At 43.9% G+C, this 15702-nt stretch overlaps 2 protein-coding genes across 4 annotated transcripts in view; one reads left to right on the forward strand and one right to left on the reverse strand.

Annotated features, from left to right (window-relative positions):
* Positions 1 to 8601, forward strand: part of dyl (transmembrane protein dusky-like) — a 22827-nt gene extending 14226 nt beyond the window's left edge. For 2 of the 3 annotated variants that reach the window (XM_086916477.1, XM_086916479.1), the window contains exons 3-6: positions 5060 to 5826; positions 5906 to 6223; positions 6308 to 6641; positions 6717 to 7236. In XM_086916477.1, the coding sequence (XP_086772603.1) occupies positions 5060 to 5826; positions 5906 to 6223; positions 6308 to 6641; positions 6717 to 7115 (1818 nt within the window). In that variant the 3' untranslated portion in view covers positions 7116 to 7236. Of the gene's footprint in view, positions 1 to 5059; positions 5827 to 5905; positions 6224 to 6307; positions 6642 to 6716 lie in introns of all 3 variants that reach the window. The other variant, XM_086916478.1, reaches the window with a different exon arrangement.
* On the reverse strand, positions 8541 to 15588 carry LOC105735192 (uncharacterized). The gene is made up of 16 exons (XM_086916553.1): positions 15367 to 15588; positions 14800 to 15263; positions 14483 to 14628; positions 14132 to 14200; positions 12597 to 12929; positions 12014 to 12140; positions 11747 to 11917; positions 11371 to 11503; positions 10491 to 10642; positions 10058 to 10184; positions 9863 to 9974; positions 9716 to 9777; positions 9527 to 9649; positions 9181 to 9309; positions 9013 to 9096; positions 8541 to 8931 (listed from the first exon to the last, which is right to left on the reverse strand). The coding sequence occupies exons 1-16, from the start codon at positions 15480 to 15482 to the stop codon at positions 8760 to 8762; spliced, it is 2520 nt and encodes an 839-aa protein (XP_086772679.1). The 5' UTR covers positions 15483 to 15588; the 3' UTR covers positions 8541 to 8759.
* Between the last annotated feature and the right edge of the window lie 114 nt (positions 15589 to 15702).

Below are 15702 nucleotides of genomic sequence, written 5' to 3' on the forward strand. Positions count from 1 at the left end.
ATCAGGTTGATACATAATTATTACGATTTTTTAATAATTGTCAAACTTTCGTGCTTCTCTTTCACGGCCGCCAAAAGTGCCTGGTCGTCGAAATTTAACGGTTTTCCTCTTCATCCGCGAAACTTGTATCGCCCGATTTGAACCATCTTGGCTTTCGCCGATCGTTCTTTTGTCCAAAAGGTCATTCAGATCGCGAAATCACCGTGCTACATTCCAACATTCTTTCTCCAAGTGGTGGAGCATAATACGGCGGACGATAGACATGATTTTCACTGACTGAAAAGAACTGGAAATTAAACAAAATTATTTTCAATTGCAACAGTCGAGGAATTTTTCATCTAAAAAGGAACGAATTTCGCGAGCGACACCGGTGATACTCTACGAGTGACCCGGCCTACATTTCCGCCACCATACGCGAGGCGAAGACGATTTCTCTTCGCAAAAATCGCATTATCTCACCTTTCGACACCACCCGCACGATTCGTCGCTTTCGAAACGAGGGAAACTCGGCTATCGTAAGGACAAAAATCGGCCGACTCTCTCCTCTCTCTCTCTCGATCTTGGCCCCAAAATTTATTCGCCCATTTCGTTCGAAAGAGCAGAATTTCGAGAATCAGGGATTTTTTGAGCAAGATCGTTCTCTCGATCGAAGACGAAGGAGTCGCGCAACGATTCGAAGGGGAATCGTGGATGGTCGGCCAATCGACTTTTAGTTTTGTCCCGGTGCGGTGTTCGGTGAAAGTCGATGGATGGGCTTCTCCGACGGATGACAATGGAAAAGTGAAACTGAACCGATTCTGGCTTCCTCCGTTCGATCGGATGGGAGCCGGCTCCCCGTGAAAGTGATCGCGATTATTCAACAAAGAATAGGATTTATTTCAGGATTTATTTTGAAATTCGTTCGAGAAGAATTTTCGACAATTTTCGAGAAATTTGGAGAGTTGTTGCTCGGTCACGGAAAGCTTCGCTCGGGAAGAGTCTTTGGAGCAGATCGGGCGCAAGTGGAACAAGAAAGCGGACGGGTAAAGAGTCGTGCCGACTGTCGCTCGACCGCGAACTATGGCGTTTCCCGTCGATCGCCCTTCTTTTTTTTCTTCCATCAACCGTTTCGGAATATTTTTCGAAAATATTGCATCGAACCGTTTCGTATTTTTTTCCTTTTCAGAATGTAGACATATTTTCGAAAATATTGCATCGAACCGTTTCGTATTTTTTTTTTTCTTTTCAACCGTCTCAAAATACATATTTTCGAAAATATTGCATCGTATTTTTTCTTCTTTTCGACTTTCCAATCGTTTCAGAATGTAGACATATTTTTGAAAATATTGCATCGAACCGTTTCGTATTTTTTTCCTTTTCAGAATGTAGACATATTTTCGAAAATATTGCATCGAACCGTTTCGTATTTTTTTTTTCTTTTCAACCATCTCAAAATACATATTTTCGAAAATATTGCATCGTATTTTTTTTTCTTTTCGACTTTCCAATCGTTTCAGAATGTAGACATATTTTTGAAAATATTGCATCGAATTGTTTCGTATTTTTTTCCTTTTCAGAATATAGACATATTTTCGAAAATATTGCATCGAATCATTTTTCCAATCGTTTCAGAATATAGATATATTTTCGAAAATATTGCGTCGTTTCGTATTTTTTTCTTTTTAACCGTTTCAGAATGTAGACATATTTTCGAAAATTATGCATCGTTTCGTATTTTTTTTCTTTTCAAAATGTAGACATATTTTCGAAAATATCGCATCGAATTTTTGACTTTCCAACCGTGAGTTCCGCGTTAAAAAAAAAAAAAAAAGAATCCCACTATTCTCGTCATTCGAATAACCGATGAATCGTATTTTACTTGAGCGTGACGTCGTAGACCGCGTGAAAGAGCAGAAGAGCGGCGGCAGGCGAGGAAAACGATTCAATTTCGTAACTCTTTTTCGTAACAGGAACTCGTGTCGTTTCGAGAAACCTGACCACGCTTTTACAGTTATTTTATTTTTTATTTTTAGAACGATCGCGACGTTCCTTTCTTTCCCCCCCTTTCCCCCCCCCTCCCCCCGCCCCGTCCTTCCTTTCTTCCTTCGATCGACGATCGAAGCACGAGTTTAGCGAGCATCGATCGCGAGAAGCGTGTCAACGATCGGCGAGGAAAGACGTGAGAAAAATTTCGAGCGAGGGATTATATTTCACTCGGAATCGGGTCTTACGCGGGAAAGTGCATAATTCGTATTCGATCGAGCCAACCTGGAATTTGTAGAATCCAGATGTGGGCGTTGGTCGCGCCACGATCGATTTCGAGCGATGCACGCGCAAACCTTTTAATTCCAAACTTGAACCGAACTATGACCCGTGTAACAGGTTCCACGACTCGTCACAACTGCTCACGATTTTGTAACAACTCTCTCCACTCGATTATATCAGGCGTGCAAATAAGTTCTTTCCCTCCTTTTTCTTCTCCAAATTCAAGATTTTATCGGATGAATCAGGTATAAGATTAGTCGAGCGACCAATTCCTCTAATTCATCCGATCGTCCAAATTAAAATTTCCGGCTTCGAATCTTCGCTACGAGTTTTCGCACGTTGCGTGAGACGCAGCGTCCTCTCCCAGTGGCGCGCGCAAACCGTTTCGGTTTAGCTTCGACAGCTACAGATCTACTAAGACGCTCGTCGCGACTCTTCTTAAAAACAAAAGCTCTTTCAGATGGCGCCACGAGCGCGAATTAATTCCAATTCGACCGTGGAAAAAATATGGATGGACGTTTATTTTGAAAGTGGTGTAAGTTCATTTCGGTAAAAAAAAAAAAATGAGATGTAATTCCTGATTAATTAAAAAAGTGTAAACTTTTTATTTATAACTGGTTGATATTCAATATTGTTATTAAAAGAAATGATTTGTTCAATTTAAAATTGGCCAATAAAAGAAATCGCGTAGCGATCGATTACGAAAGTGGTGCAAGTCGAACGTTACAGAAATTAAGAGGTTTAAATTTATCATCTACTTGATGCTTTTGTATAACTATACCAGATATATTATATACGAAAAATATAAGGATATGCAGCAATTATTACCGCGTAAGGAGCGTAAATAAATAAAACCAATATCTTATGTTAAGTTTAACGATATATAAATACAATTAACGTTCAAGATAAAAAATACTACTCCTATTTTGTTTCTCGTTATTATTCATAATTAAACGATTTTTACAATCGACTAATTGTGAAAATGATGCAACGAAAAACCGACTTGCACCACTTTCAAAATAAACGGTTCATATCATATTTATCCTTATTACGTAAGAAGGACAAGGTTAATTTACGTCGAGCGTGGTCCAACTCTTGTCGATCCCGACTCGAAATGACGATCCAGTGGAATCTCGAGCACCGTAACCCGGCTTCAATCGACATTCCACGTTGCAACGACGTTCGTGGAATTCGTAATGCGACTCTCGTTCGAACCGAGCTCGTTGTCATTCATCGTCGATTCGGGAAGAACCGGCTTCTAGACACCATTCGTACACGCGGTGGAACAAAAACGGGGAAAGAAAGAAAGAAAGATAGCACGGCTCGCACGATTTCGAAACGCTGCCGGTTATTAACCCTTCGCGCTCCAATGACTCTCAGGCGCAGACAATATTTATTTACGTTTGTTTCTTTTAAATGAATATCGTGAAGGTTAGATTTTTTTGTCTCAAATTAGATCGAAATTAGATCGAACTATATTTTAGTCCGTGTTTGACAATTTCGTGATTGAATATTATTTTCAAAGTTTTCGAAGATGAGTTTGATTTCTCGTTTGTTACCCCTCTATTGGAAAAAATATATATGATTGTCTATTTAAAAACGAGCTTGGTCATGAAATAAATAACAGTATTCCTATTTTTTAAAACATATGCATGCCTGTACGTATTTTTCATCCATGCCGGAAAACATCTTTGAAATTTAAGTCCCTCCAATTGGGAAATGCAATTGAAATGATTTCTATTATTCGTTAAGAAATTGAGAAGAAATTGATAGAGAGAAGGAAAAATAGCTATGAAAATAGAAATGTAGTAAGAAAAGGTGAAAAATAAGAACACACCTATAGCTCGCTATAATTTTTTTAATTATGACGATTTTTCGATTTACGATTTACGACCCAAAAAAAAAAAATATATTTTACGAACTCAAAACTATATTATTTTGTAAAAAATTGAAACAGATTCGATTAAATTTGCATAGGATTGTATCAAAATAATTGATTCGTTATACGACTTTTCGTTTTAGGGCCCACAACGTTTCGTTATACGGCCCCAAAAAAATGCCTTATGAGCTAAAAATTATATTAATTTATAAAAAATTGGAACAGATTGATTCGTTATACGACTTTTCGTTTTAGGGCCCACAACGTTTTGTTATACGGCCCAAAAAAATGCTTTACGAATTCAAAATTATATTGTTTTATAAAAAAATTGGAACAGATTCAATTTGTATGGATTTGTATCAAAATAATTGATTCTTTATACGGCTTTTCATTTTAGGGCCCATAATGTTTCATCATATGGCCCAAAAAAATGCTTTCGAATTGAAAATTATATTATTTTATAAAAAATTGGAACGGATCGATTCGTTACATGGCTTTTCGCTTTAGGGCCCACAATATATACGGCCCAAAAAAAAAAATGCTTTGCGAACTGAAAACCGTATTATTTAAAAAAATTGAAACGGATCGACTCGTTATACGGCTTTTCGTTTTACAGTCCACAATGTTTCGTTATACGGCCCAAAAAAAAAAAATACTTTACGAATTGAAAACTATATTATTTAAAAAAAATTGGAACAGATTCAATTTGTATGGGTTTGTATCAAAACCCACAATATATACGGCCCAAAAAAAAAAAAAAAATACTTTACGAATTGAAAAGTATATTATTTAAAAAAATTGAAACGCGTTACTAAGATATTAATTCGAGACGGGTTACCTCGAACGACGACTCTTTCCCCCTCTCCTCGTCCATTTCCGCTCGAGCGACTCGCACACACGACGCCTGAAATCGACAATTGGATCTTGTTTTCGCAGAGGGCGAGGTGCGAGGCTCCGCTCGTGGACAGCAGCGCCCTGCCGTTGGAGCACAGGTCGGTTTACGGGGGGGCGGGGGTGGCGCACGGGGCCGAGGAGAACTGGCCGCTCGCCTCCCCCGACACGCCCCAGATCAAGCATCTGCAGGTGCAGTGCGAGAAGACGCACATGCGGGTGAACATCGAGTTCGACAGGCCGTTCTACGGGATGATATTCAGCAAGGGTTTCTACTCGGATCCCCACTGCGTCCACTTGAAGCCGGGCACCGGCCACCTGAGCGCCACCTTCGAGATATTCCTCAACTCGTGCGGGATGAGCTCCTCGGCCAATCACAACGTGGCCGCTTACGGGGCGCCCACTCCCTCGGGCAGCTACGTCGAGAACACGATCATCGTCCAGTACGACCCGTACGTGCAGGAGGTTTGGGACCAGGCGAGGAAGCTCAGGTGCACCTGGTACGACTTCTACGAGAAGGCGGTCACCTTCAGGCCGTTCCAGGTCGACATGCTGCACGCGGTCACCGCCAACTTCCTCGGTGACAATTTGCAGTGCTGGATGCAGATCCAGGTGGGGAAGGGGCCCTGGGCCAGCGAGGTGTCCGGGATAGTGAAGATCGGCCAGACCATGACCATGGTCCTCGCCATCAAGGACGACGAGAACAAGTTCGACATGCTGGTGAGGAACTGCGTGGCCCACGACGGCAAGAGGGCCCCCATCCAACTGGTCGACCAGTACGGCTGCGTGGTCAGGCCGAAGATCATGTCCAGGTGAGGCCCGATATTCGGAGGGGAGCAGTGATCATCGATCCAGATCCCAGTTCATCCAATCGTGATCCGTCGATTCCAGGTTCCAGAAGATAAAGAACTTCGGGCCCAGCGCCTCGGTGGTCAGCTTCGCCTACTTCCAAGCCTTCAAGTTCCCGGACAGCATGAACGTCCACTTCCAGTGCGTGATACAAGTGTGCCGCTACAATTGCCCCGAGCCCAAGTGCGGCCACCCAGGCCTCGAGTACGGGGCGGCCGCGGCTGGCCTCGCCCACGAGTACGGGGCCCCCGTCCACCAGGGCCTTGGGCCCGAATACGGGGCCCCGCCCGTCCCCGAATACGGCGTCCCGCCCGCCTTCGCCGACCCTCGCCATCCCAGCGGCCCGGCCGGGGCCTACAGGTAGGTGGATCTGGTCACCCTTTGAGAGGGTGGGGAGGAAGGAGGGGAGGGGAGAAAAAATTTCTGAAAATTTGTGAAACGCAGCGAGCAGAACGCGGACGTGGTGCCGGCGCCGCAGGCGCAAACCTCGTCCTCCTCGCCTAGCTCGACGCCTGGGGACGCGACGGCGAGCAGCCCGCCGCAGAGCCAGCAGCAGCAGCAGCAGCAGCAGGACAACATCCACCTTCCACCGCCGCCCCTCCCCGGCCACCCGGCGGCCGCGTACCAGACCGTGAAGAGGAAGGGGAGCGCCGGTTCCGAGGAGCTCGAGGGCAACCTGGCAACGTTGGGGGGTCGGCCGAGGTCGGTCGAGGGTTTCCCGGCCGAGCTGAGGGGCGCCAGGAGGCGAAGATCCGACCTCGACGACCGAGACGATTCCGTGAGTCATTCTTTCTCCATTTTTCGCGAAAGAGATGGAATATATGATGAAAAATAGATTGGATCGTTTCGACAGATGGTGAGCTTGGTGAAGATCGGCCACGTGTACAAGAGAGCGGCCCAGGAGATGACGGACGTGAACACGTCGAGGACGATCCAAGTGGTCGCCCCGGGCGACGTGAACTTCGCCCTCGGGACGACCAACTCGAGCAACGACACCACGGTCGTGATCCAGAACGCGAGCGCCTCCACAGACCCGGAGACGATCTGCATGAGCTTGCCCGGCTTCGTCGGCGGCCTGGTCATGCTCCTCCTCGTCGTGGTGGTCGCCTCTCTCGTCGCGGCATTCCTCTTCGTCAGGGTGCGCGCCGTCGACCGGAAGAACATGGTTGCGGGGGCCGGCTTCGTCCATCCGGCGTACGCGGCCGAGAACTGCCCCGTTTCCAACCCTGAGTTCGTCAAGGTGGCCAACTGAGAGATCACAGCCACCACGGGATACATTATTTATATATATATATATATACATATGGACGTTTCAAGAGGATCTCGAGGACATCCACGCTATATATATATATATATATATATATATATATATATATATAATATATACATATATATATATACATATATATATATACGATGGAAATTATTACAGACCCGAGTTACCCGACACGGAAGCGTTCTCTCCGTTTCTTCTTCCTTCTTCCTTGAATTTTCCACTCTCCTCCTTCCTCCCCTCCTCGTCCACTCGAATCTTGGAAAATGTTGGAACGGATGGAACGAAACGGGTAAAAGAAAAAAAGAAGAGAAAAAACGTGTAAATAAGCGTTACACTTAGGAAGAAACGAAAAGAGAAAAAGAGGAACGAACGAAGGAGGTACGATACGTCGATCAGGGTATCGGGAGAAATTAATTTTCGTCCGTATAAAAATTTGAAAAAGAAAGAAATCTCGAAAAAAATGTCAACGTATTCTCCGATGCGAGTTTCGTTTCCGTTGTGAAATTAAAGAAAGAAAAAGAAGGAAGGAAGCAAGGAAGGAAGAAAAAAGAAAAGTAACGGTTTGAGGATCGATAATGATAAAATTGTCGGCGTATACTTGTACGGGAATAAGGTTGATCGCCTCGGAACAGTCTCGAAGGGCATTGTAAATAAGTCGAAAATGGTAGAACGGCCCTACGCGACCCACGACGGATACGACCTTCGAATTCCGCGTCCTCGATACACTCACGATTATTTATGTATACACACACACATACACATACACACACACGTTCGTATACTTATTATACGAGAAAGCTATTTCCTTGTATTCTCTTCCAAAACTTCGTTTCGTACCTCATCTCGTCTAGCGAGTCACGGGTTCCTCTTCTCGTCGATTATTGTCGGAACCCGTGACGATTATTATTATTTTTTATTATTATTATTATTATTATTATTATTATTATTATATTATTTATTTGTTTTTCTAACTAAACGCGGTCCACTTCCCCCTCCCCACTTTCTCTCGATCGATCCGACTAACCTAATTTATTCGAACTCGAAATTGTTTTGTTCTCCGATCCGTCTGTCTATCCACGACCCTCCTCTATCCCTCCTTTTAGTTGTTAGTTTTAAGATTTTCGAGGATAATGTTAAAAAATATTAAAATATTCCCCTTCGATGGGGGAATATTGTTTCGAGTATGCGTCTTGAGCGCGCGCACACACATAACATACACACAAGCACGAACACACAACACGAAACGCGACACGACGTACGCAACGTACGATCCACGAATGGATATAATTGGACGATGCGATCGCGATACGCGCATGCGCGCGCGACTTGTATGCAATTGCGCGTAACGTGTATTGCCACGCGTTGCGACAAGGCGCGAGGAAAGCGTTTTTACACCGAGGCAACGATTTTGATTTTTACTTCATGATTATTTCAATTACATACTCGTTTTTATTTATATAAATCCTATGCGTAATGTAATGATCCTCTTCTTCGTCCTCTTTTGATCATTCCTACGCTTTGTTTTCCGATCCGTCGAGGATATTTTATTTATTTTTATCATAAAGAGAAAAAAAAGGAAAAAAGGAAAAAAGAATGATCCGATAATCTGAAGGATGGAAATTATCGGGGACGACATCTGGTCCCCATCATTTTCCAAGCACGCAAGAACGGTTTGTACTTGTCCATCAAAAGCTCCCGTTGCTTGGCCATTTTTTTAATTTTTTCCAATTCCATGTATATGTTGTATACGCTACTGTCCGGCCTTATGTGCATCGGATCATCGAACTTGCATCTGTTTGTGAGGGAAAAAAGGAAATATTATTAGAAATTATATTACTGATAACAGATCAGTAGTAAAAACGATTCAACTCACTTAAGTAAACTAAATTTCACCCTCATGTCCACAAAATAGAATCCCACTTGCTTGGTCAGATTCAAGATCGTGCCGAGCTCTATTCTGTTCGAATAAGCTCGCTTTATCAGTCAGTTTCGACCGTTAAATTAAATTAAAAAAAAAGGGAAAAAAGGAGAAAACCTTTACCTGAGGTTTTTCGTGTTGGCAAGGAATCGGAGCGTGACGGTGCGCCGATTCAAAATTTTCAAACTGATGTATTCGTTCATCTGTACGAAAATCGGTTTCAAGTAGCACGCGTCGCTCGAGTAAATTTGCCTGGCCGAACCGAAAAATATATTTAGCCTCTCGCTCTTATCTTATCTCGCTATAATTCCGGATATTTTTTGCCGCGAGAATGTAAAAAGAAGAGAATGGAAAGAAATTTGAAAGGAATTATGACCGACGTGTTCGTCAACCTATCCTTATCGTTCACCCACAGTTTTAACTTTAGTTTTAATTGAAAAACATTCCCTTCCCCCCCGCCACCACGTACTCGGAATCGAGCTCCTGCTCCTTCTCCTCTTTCTCCTTTTCGAACTCCTCCTCGTAAGGTTTCGTCTCGTCCAACCTCTTCTCCTTGTTTCGCGAAACCAGAGATGGCGTTGACACTTTGTTACTGCGCAAACGATCAACGCAAGATTCTTTCGAAATCCTCCACTCGTTTCCACTCGATAATACTCACGTTCTGAACACCTTCATCGTCGGTGGGTAGAAATATTTCTCAAAATGGGCCGCTGCTTTCTCCTGAAAAGAAGAAGAAGAAGAAGGAAAAGAGGAAGAAATATTATACGCGTTGTCGTTTCTTTAATTAATTCGCTTGACCACTCACCACGTACACGCTCTCGAGTATCGGCGTCTTTTCGTAAATGTCCCATCTCCACGTGAGGGGGATACCGGTCGGGTTATCCTTCCAAACGCCTCCGATCTGATTGTACGACACCCTTGAACAAGAGACAATGGAAAAGTTGAATGGAAGAGGTGGGGAGGCGACATTGATTAAAAAATTCTTTTCCAACGCACGGACCTCGTCCTTCCCTCCTCGTCGAACACGGCACCGTTCCCCATCGTGTCGAACACGGCGATAATCTGGGGCCTCCTCTTCACGCCCATGAAATCTTTGCCTCCTGGGCTGAATACAGTATACATATCGTCTTGAAATCGATTTTTCCGTCATTCTTTTTTTTTTTTTTACGCCCTTTTTCTCTCGTTCCTCTCGATTAATCAGGGTTGCCGAAAAAATAATTATTTTTTTATTTATATACAGATCGATTTTTTTTTGGCAACCCTTTTTTTGACACGATCAATCATCGAGCTGAAGGTTCGAAAATTATTGGAAAGCTTTCGAATTGTTTCCAATCGATGCACGGAAGATGTATCGATAATATTTTTATCGTTTCTCGCTCGTTCAACCTTCAACGAGATTATCGATTTATACGCAACGATACTTTGATAATTACAGTCTCGCTCTGGCGGTCTGCTGAATTTAATGGCAAGGCTCCCATTCGGATAATATATTTCCGCCGCTCTTGCGTCGGAGATGTTCATAAAGACGCGCTTCCCATTGTCTACATCGTAATACAATCTTCTTTCGTGCCTGTGCTTCTTGAACCTGGCGATCAATTAACAACGTTAATTATGATGCCGTCTCGTTGACTCTCCTCTTCGAACCGATAATTGATCCGTCGGTAAGTAAGCAATTGCTAAAAAGTTCGAAGAAGAGATAGAAATTTTTCGAATCGATTTTTCGATCGAAAAAGAAATAAATAATTCGTTTCGAGAGGAAATTGAAGTTCGCTTTCTTCCTTTTCTTTTTTTTTTTTTAACGCTACGTTACTCTCGTCCTCGCGAAATATCATTCGGTAATGGGGACGAGGCGTTGAGGAATCGTCGATACGGCCATCAACAGCACGGTAATCCTCGAGCTAGCAAAATCAAATTCGTCGATGCATAAAATTTAACGAGCTGTTTCGCGTGATCGAATTCCACGGATGACGAGTTCGATCGAAATCCCATATATCTCTCCGTACATATCCTCGATACACGCGTTATATTTAATCTTGGATACATCTCGAGTCTTAAAGCTTGTTACAGTGAAATTGTAATAAATAAAAAAAAAAAAAAATAGATAATAAAGTTTGTTCTAATTTAGTTTTAATCAGGAAGGATTGCGTAACGTCGCCCGTGATAAATCATCGCTTCGCTTCCGCTTTTAATATTCATTAAAACGGACCAAACGTTAATTAATTTTCTTTAAAAATTAAAAATGTATAAGAGGAGGAGGAGGTGAAGGAAATTAACGATTCGATTCGAATTCGCCAAATATTCGTAATCACGTACCAATCGAGATGAGGTTTGGCAGGATGCGCTTGATACTCGATAACTTTCCTCATGATTTTCGAAACGGGGAGCACGGTCCAGCCGAGCTTCACGAACAGCGGGTTTGATAATTGGTACTTGATCGTGGTTTCCTCTGTAACGTAGAAATTTCACGAGGGCGTGGAAACCTATCTGGACGCGCTCGAAACCGCGATGCGATACACGATAACGATGCCCCCACCCCCCAATCGTTTCCCGTACTAAACGATTCAATCACGATCGCGCGCGCGGGAAAATTTCAATCGCGAAATCGGCAGAGATCTATTCTCGATGAAAATTTCTCGTTGAAAAAAAAAAAAAAAAAAAAAAGAAGTAGAACAACCATTCTTCGATTTACCGATCGGCTTCTCGTACACTTTCACCACTTTCTTGTAAGGATACACGATCGGCTTCACGTACTCCTTCACCCTGATGAACTCGATTTCCTTCTCCCGTTCCTTTTTCACCAACTCGATTATCTTCTCCTCCTCGTCCGTCAACAATTCCTCCTCCGGCTCTTCGATCTCAACTGCGCGGGAAGCAAGTGTTTAGATCGATCGATCGATCGGCAATCGGCAACTTTAGTCCCCCCTCCCCTCCCCTCCCAAAAAAAAAAAACAGTCACCCTTCTTCCTCTTCTTCAAGTCCTCCTCCAATTTATAAGTCACCTTCTTCTTCTTCTTCTCGTCCTCGAAATCTATCCTCTTCTTCCTCCTTCTCTCCCTCGCCTTTTCCTCCTCCTCCTCCCTCCACTGCCTCTCCCACGCCTCCCACCTCCTCCTCCTCCTCCGATCCCACTCGTTCGCCTCCTTCCCCCCCTCCCCCCTCGGATTGTCGACCCCCTCCCCCCTCCTCCCCCTCGGATCGCCAGTCCCCCCTCCCTCCCCCCTCCCCCTCGGATCCCAACCCTCGTCCGCGCCACCCGCATCGTCCCGCCCCTCCCCCCTCTCCCTCCCCCTCCCCCTCGGGACGTTCGACCCCTCGCCCCACCCCCGCTCCCCCCTCCCCCTCGGATCCCAACCCTCGTCCGCGCCCCCCTCCCCCGGATCGTTCCACCCCTCGCCCCCTCCCCCCTCCCCCCTCCCCCAAAACGATTTACCCTCGAACCCCCTCTGCCCCCACGCCGACCAACCAACCCCGGTGTCGGTGTCCCCGTCCCGCGTCCTCCCCCTCCCTCTCCCCCTCCTCCCCCCTTTCCGATCCTTCGCCCATCCCCTGTTCTCGTCCTTGCCGATCTTGCGGGCCCTCGGGGGAGGTTCGCCGCCCCTCCTGCTCCGTTCGTCGGGGGTCCCGATCTCGCGCTCACTGTCCTCGGGCCCTGATTCGCCCGGGCCGTGCCGGCTCTCCTCCGCGTCGCTCTCCTTCCCACCGAAGGCCTGAGGGGGAGGTGGATTCGTCGTCACGCAGGTCCGCTTCTTGTCGGTGTCGTGCGAGGAGCGCGTCTTCAGCTCGGTGTCCAGGAAGAGGAATTGCCTCTTCCTCGGGGCTCTTGGATCCTTCCACGGGTACGTGTCCGTCTCTTTGGCCGGGGTCTGTTGTTTCTTAGAAAGAGGAAAGGTTTTTTGAAAAGAACGATTCGAACGGATTCCCGTTGAGCACGGATCGACGAGCCGAGTACGATATAATTTTGGACATGAGGGGAGGGGGGGAGAAGAGAAACATATTATATGGTTTTTGGCAATCTTATGTGTATTGTAATTTTTTTAGGAGTTTTTAATGATATAATATGATTGAGTTATAAAGTTTAAATTTAGGGTGAAGGGTGGGAAAAGTATCGTCGTGGCGTGGTCAACGCGTTGATTAATTCTGGCCGAGTTCGAACCCTTTCGTTACGATAGTCGGCAAAAAAGATCATTACCGTATCTGTGGATCGTATTTATTGCACGGTCGTGAAGTGATGGTCGGTGGAAGGACACGCTTTCCACCACGGAGGGGGGAAAAGTTATGGAAAAGTGTGTATAAGCGTTATTAAGGATTGTAGTAATTCGATGGGTACGGTAGGATATGGTTATAAGCACACGTGAACTCGAATCTTTGAAGTGGTAATTCGGCAAATTTTTCCTTAAAATGGAGAAGAAGCCATATCCATGGCCGAGTTTAATCAGCGGTGGAAAAGTATCGTCGAGATACGAGTCATCGTCATCGAACGGTCAATGATATAAATAATTATCCATTGAGATTGACAAGAAAGATGTTTTCCTTCGTGCACCGATAGGAAAAAACCGAAATAGAAGGTGCAAACGATGTTAGATTATATTATTGTATTAACGTTATATATATATATTATACTATTAACGTTAGACGTTATAGTTACGTAATAATTTTTATCATTATCGATAGTAATTACGCGTTATAAGTCTCGAAAATTGTATAAAATTATCGCCTGTTTAATATATTAATTTTTTTCAAACAATAAACTTTCAAAATTTATCTATTTATCGCTCTTTAAGTCACTTTGAATATCAGGAAAAAGTTTCGGTTACGCAAATAACTGTGAATACGCGTAAAATATAGTTATTTTCATGTTTCTCGTATAATTCACGACGAAACAGTTATCGCGTAACGCTTAAAAGTGTATACATACGAGAGAATGGCAGATGGCGTTGAAAGACGCGAGTGCGACTACCGACGCGTCTCAATGCGCATGCTTTTCGCCTCGTTCAGACGGATTTGCTCAGTAGCTTTCGAACCGTCGTAACGAGAGGGTCGAACAAAGAAGAGAAAGAGAAATCGTGGAACTGACCGATTGACGGAGAACCCACTCGATTCGGATGTTGTTGAATTTCAACGCCTCCTCGCAGCAAAATGTCCCCTGAGAGATGCGTGCGTAAATTAGAAAAGCGTGAAACATAGCTGCGTCCTCTTAAACGATCAATTTAAGTTAGAGACGCGGTGGATTTTTTTGATTAAAAATGCGAGAGGATCGAAGTTCAGAAGCGGTGTTTGAAAACTCTTCTTTTTTCCATACTGAGAGGATTCGTTTTAGATCTCGAAACTTCTTTTGAATTGAACTTCGATCGAGTTTAAAAGATATTACCCGTATTATTCGCGAGAATATAATTTATTCGAATATTTTATATTTTATATTACGTACCCATTGTCGAGTTGTTTCAGTGATGGCGCGATCGCAAAATCTGCACACTCTGAGAGGATAGGATTTAGATCTTTTCTCGCTCCAGTCCCGAATAAAGTTGTTCACGAGATTCAGTGTCATCTTGATTTGCGCACTGTCGAACGATTCTGAGGAAACGACGCGATAAAAACATATCCGTACAAACATGATTAATCCCACATTTTATTCCGTTCGAAGAAAACTTTTCTTTCTTTTACTCAATTGATTGATATCAAAAAGATAAAGGAAAAAGATAAGGTTTTTAGTGAAAATCATCACTCGTTTCTCGGCATGATTACCTTCCAAAGTTTGGGAAGAGTTAACGAGCTTTTTCACCGTTTCCTTGAGGAGAAGAGATAAAGTTTGTATTTTCTCCGATACCCTGCACGGCGTCAATTTTTCCAAAATGTACAACACTTCCTTTATCCGGCATATAATGTTCTCGATGTCGTTAGGGTTTTGTAGACACAATAGAATCATGTTCATCTGCGATAACAAACAAGGGGAAGAGGGGGAAGAGTTTCTGGAAGAGTTTCTAGAAAATATTTTTTCGCTCACTTTGCGAACCACCTCGTCCGGCAAAATGTCAAAGTCTTGACATCGAACGCAAGGAGACATGTCTTGATAGAGATCCGATTGTTGGCATTTTTTTTTCAACACGCTCACGCAGATTATCGATGCCATCGAGGCGGTCACAACGTCCAAGGCTCCATGCAAAGGGATCGACTCGTAATTGATCGCGTGATACTTCTTCGAGTGAAGCCTGGTTTTTTTTTTTTTTGATAAACAAATACATTTATATCTTTCTTCGCAAGCGATTAGAAGGAATTAAAAATATTTTTTTTTGATCTATTCCAGGGACGAACTTGTAGAAATCCACGAAATTTTTCAATAAACGATGAGCCTTCGTGAAAATCTCCAATGCCAAGGTCAGCCATTCCGAATCTTCGCACAATTGCGATTTCCGATACAGGCAAGTCATCGTTGCGAACGATATTTCTTCCCCCCCTTCTCTTCTTTCTTTGGGTCTTTTCACTCGAGATGTCTATTCGAAAAAGGAATTGTCCAGCCTTATACTCGTCGAATTAACCGACGGATCGATGGGTCCGTTGTCGAATCGATGGATACGAAATCGTTTTTTTTCCGACTAGCAACCGTTGGCCGTTCTAATAATTTTTTGCGTCGCACGTCGAATCAACTAG

The sequence above is a fragment of the Apis florea genome, unplaced genomic scaffold (genome assembly GCF_048593485.1).
Source record: "Apis florea isolate Af1SG1 unplaced genomic scaffold, ASM4859348v1 contig_3802_pilon, whole genome shotgun sequence".
In the NCBI taxonomy this organism is placed as follows: Eukaryota; Metazoa; Arthropoda; class Insecta; order Hymenoptera; family Apidae; genus Apis; species Apis florea.

Excerpts from the sequence above, each read along its gene's own strand:
- LOC105735192 (XM_086916553.1), bottom strand. The coding sequence starts at position 15,482 with ATGACTTGCCTGTATCGGAAATCGCAATTGTGCGAAGATTCGGAATGG. Across the intron at positions 12,930-14,131 it reads AGTGGGTTCTCCGTCAATCG|AAACAACAGACCCCGGCCAA; the intron begins GTCAGTTCCACG and ends CCTCTTTCTAAG. Across the intron at positions 9,310-9,526 it reads GAGCAGGAGCTCGATTCCGA|GCAAATTTACTCGAGCGACG; the intron begins GTACGTGGTGGC and ends CGGTTCGGCCAG.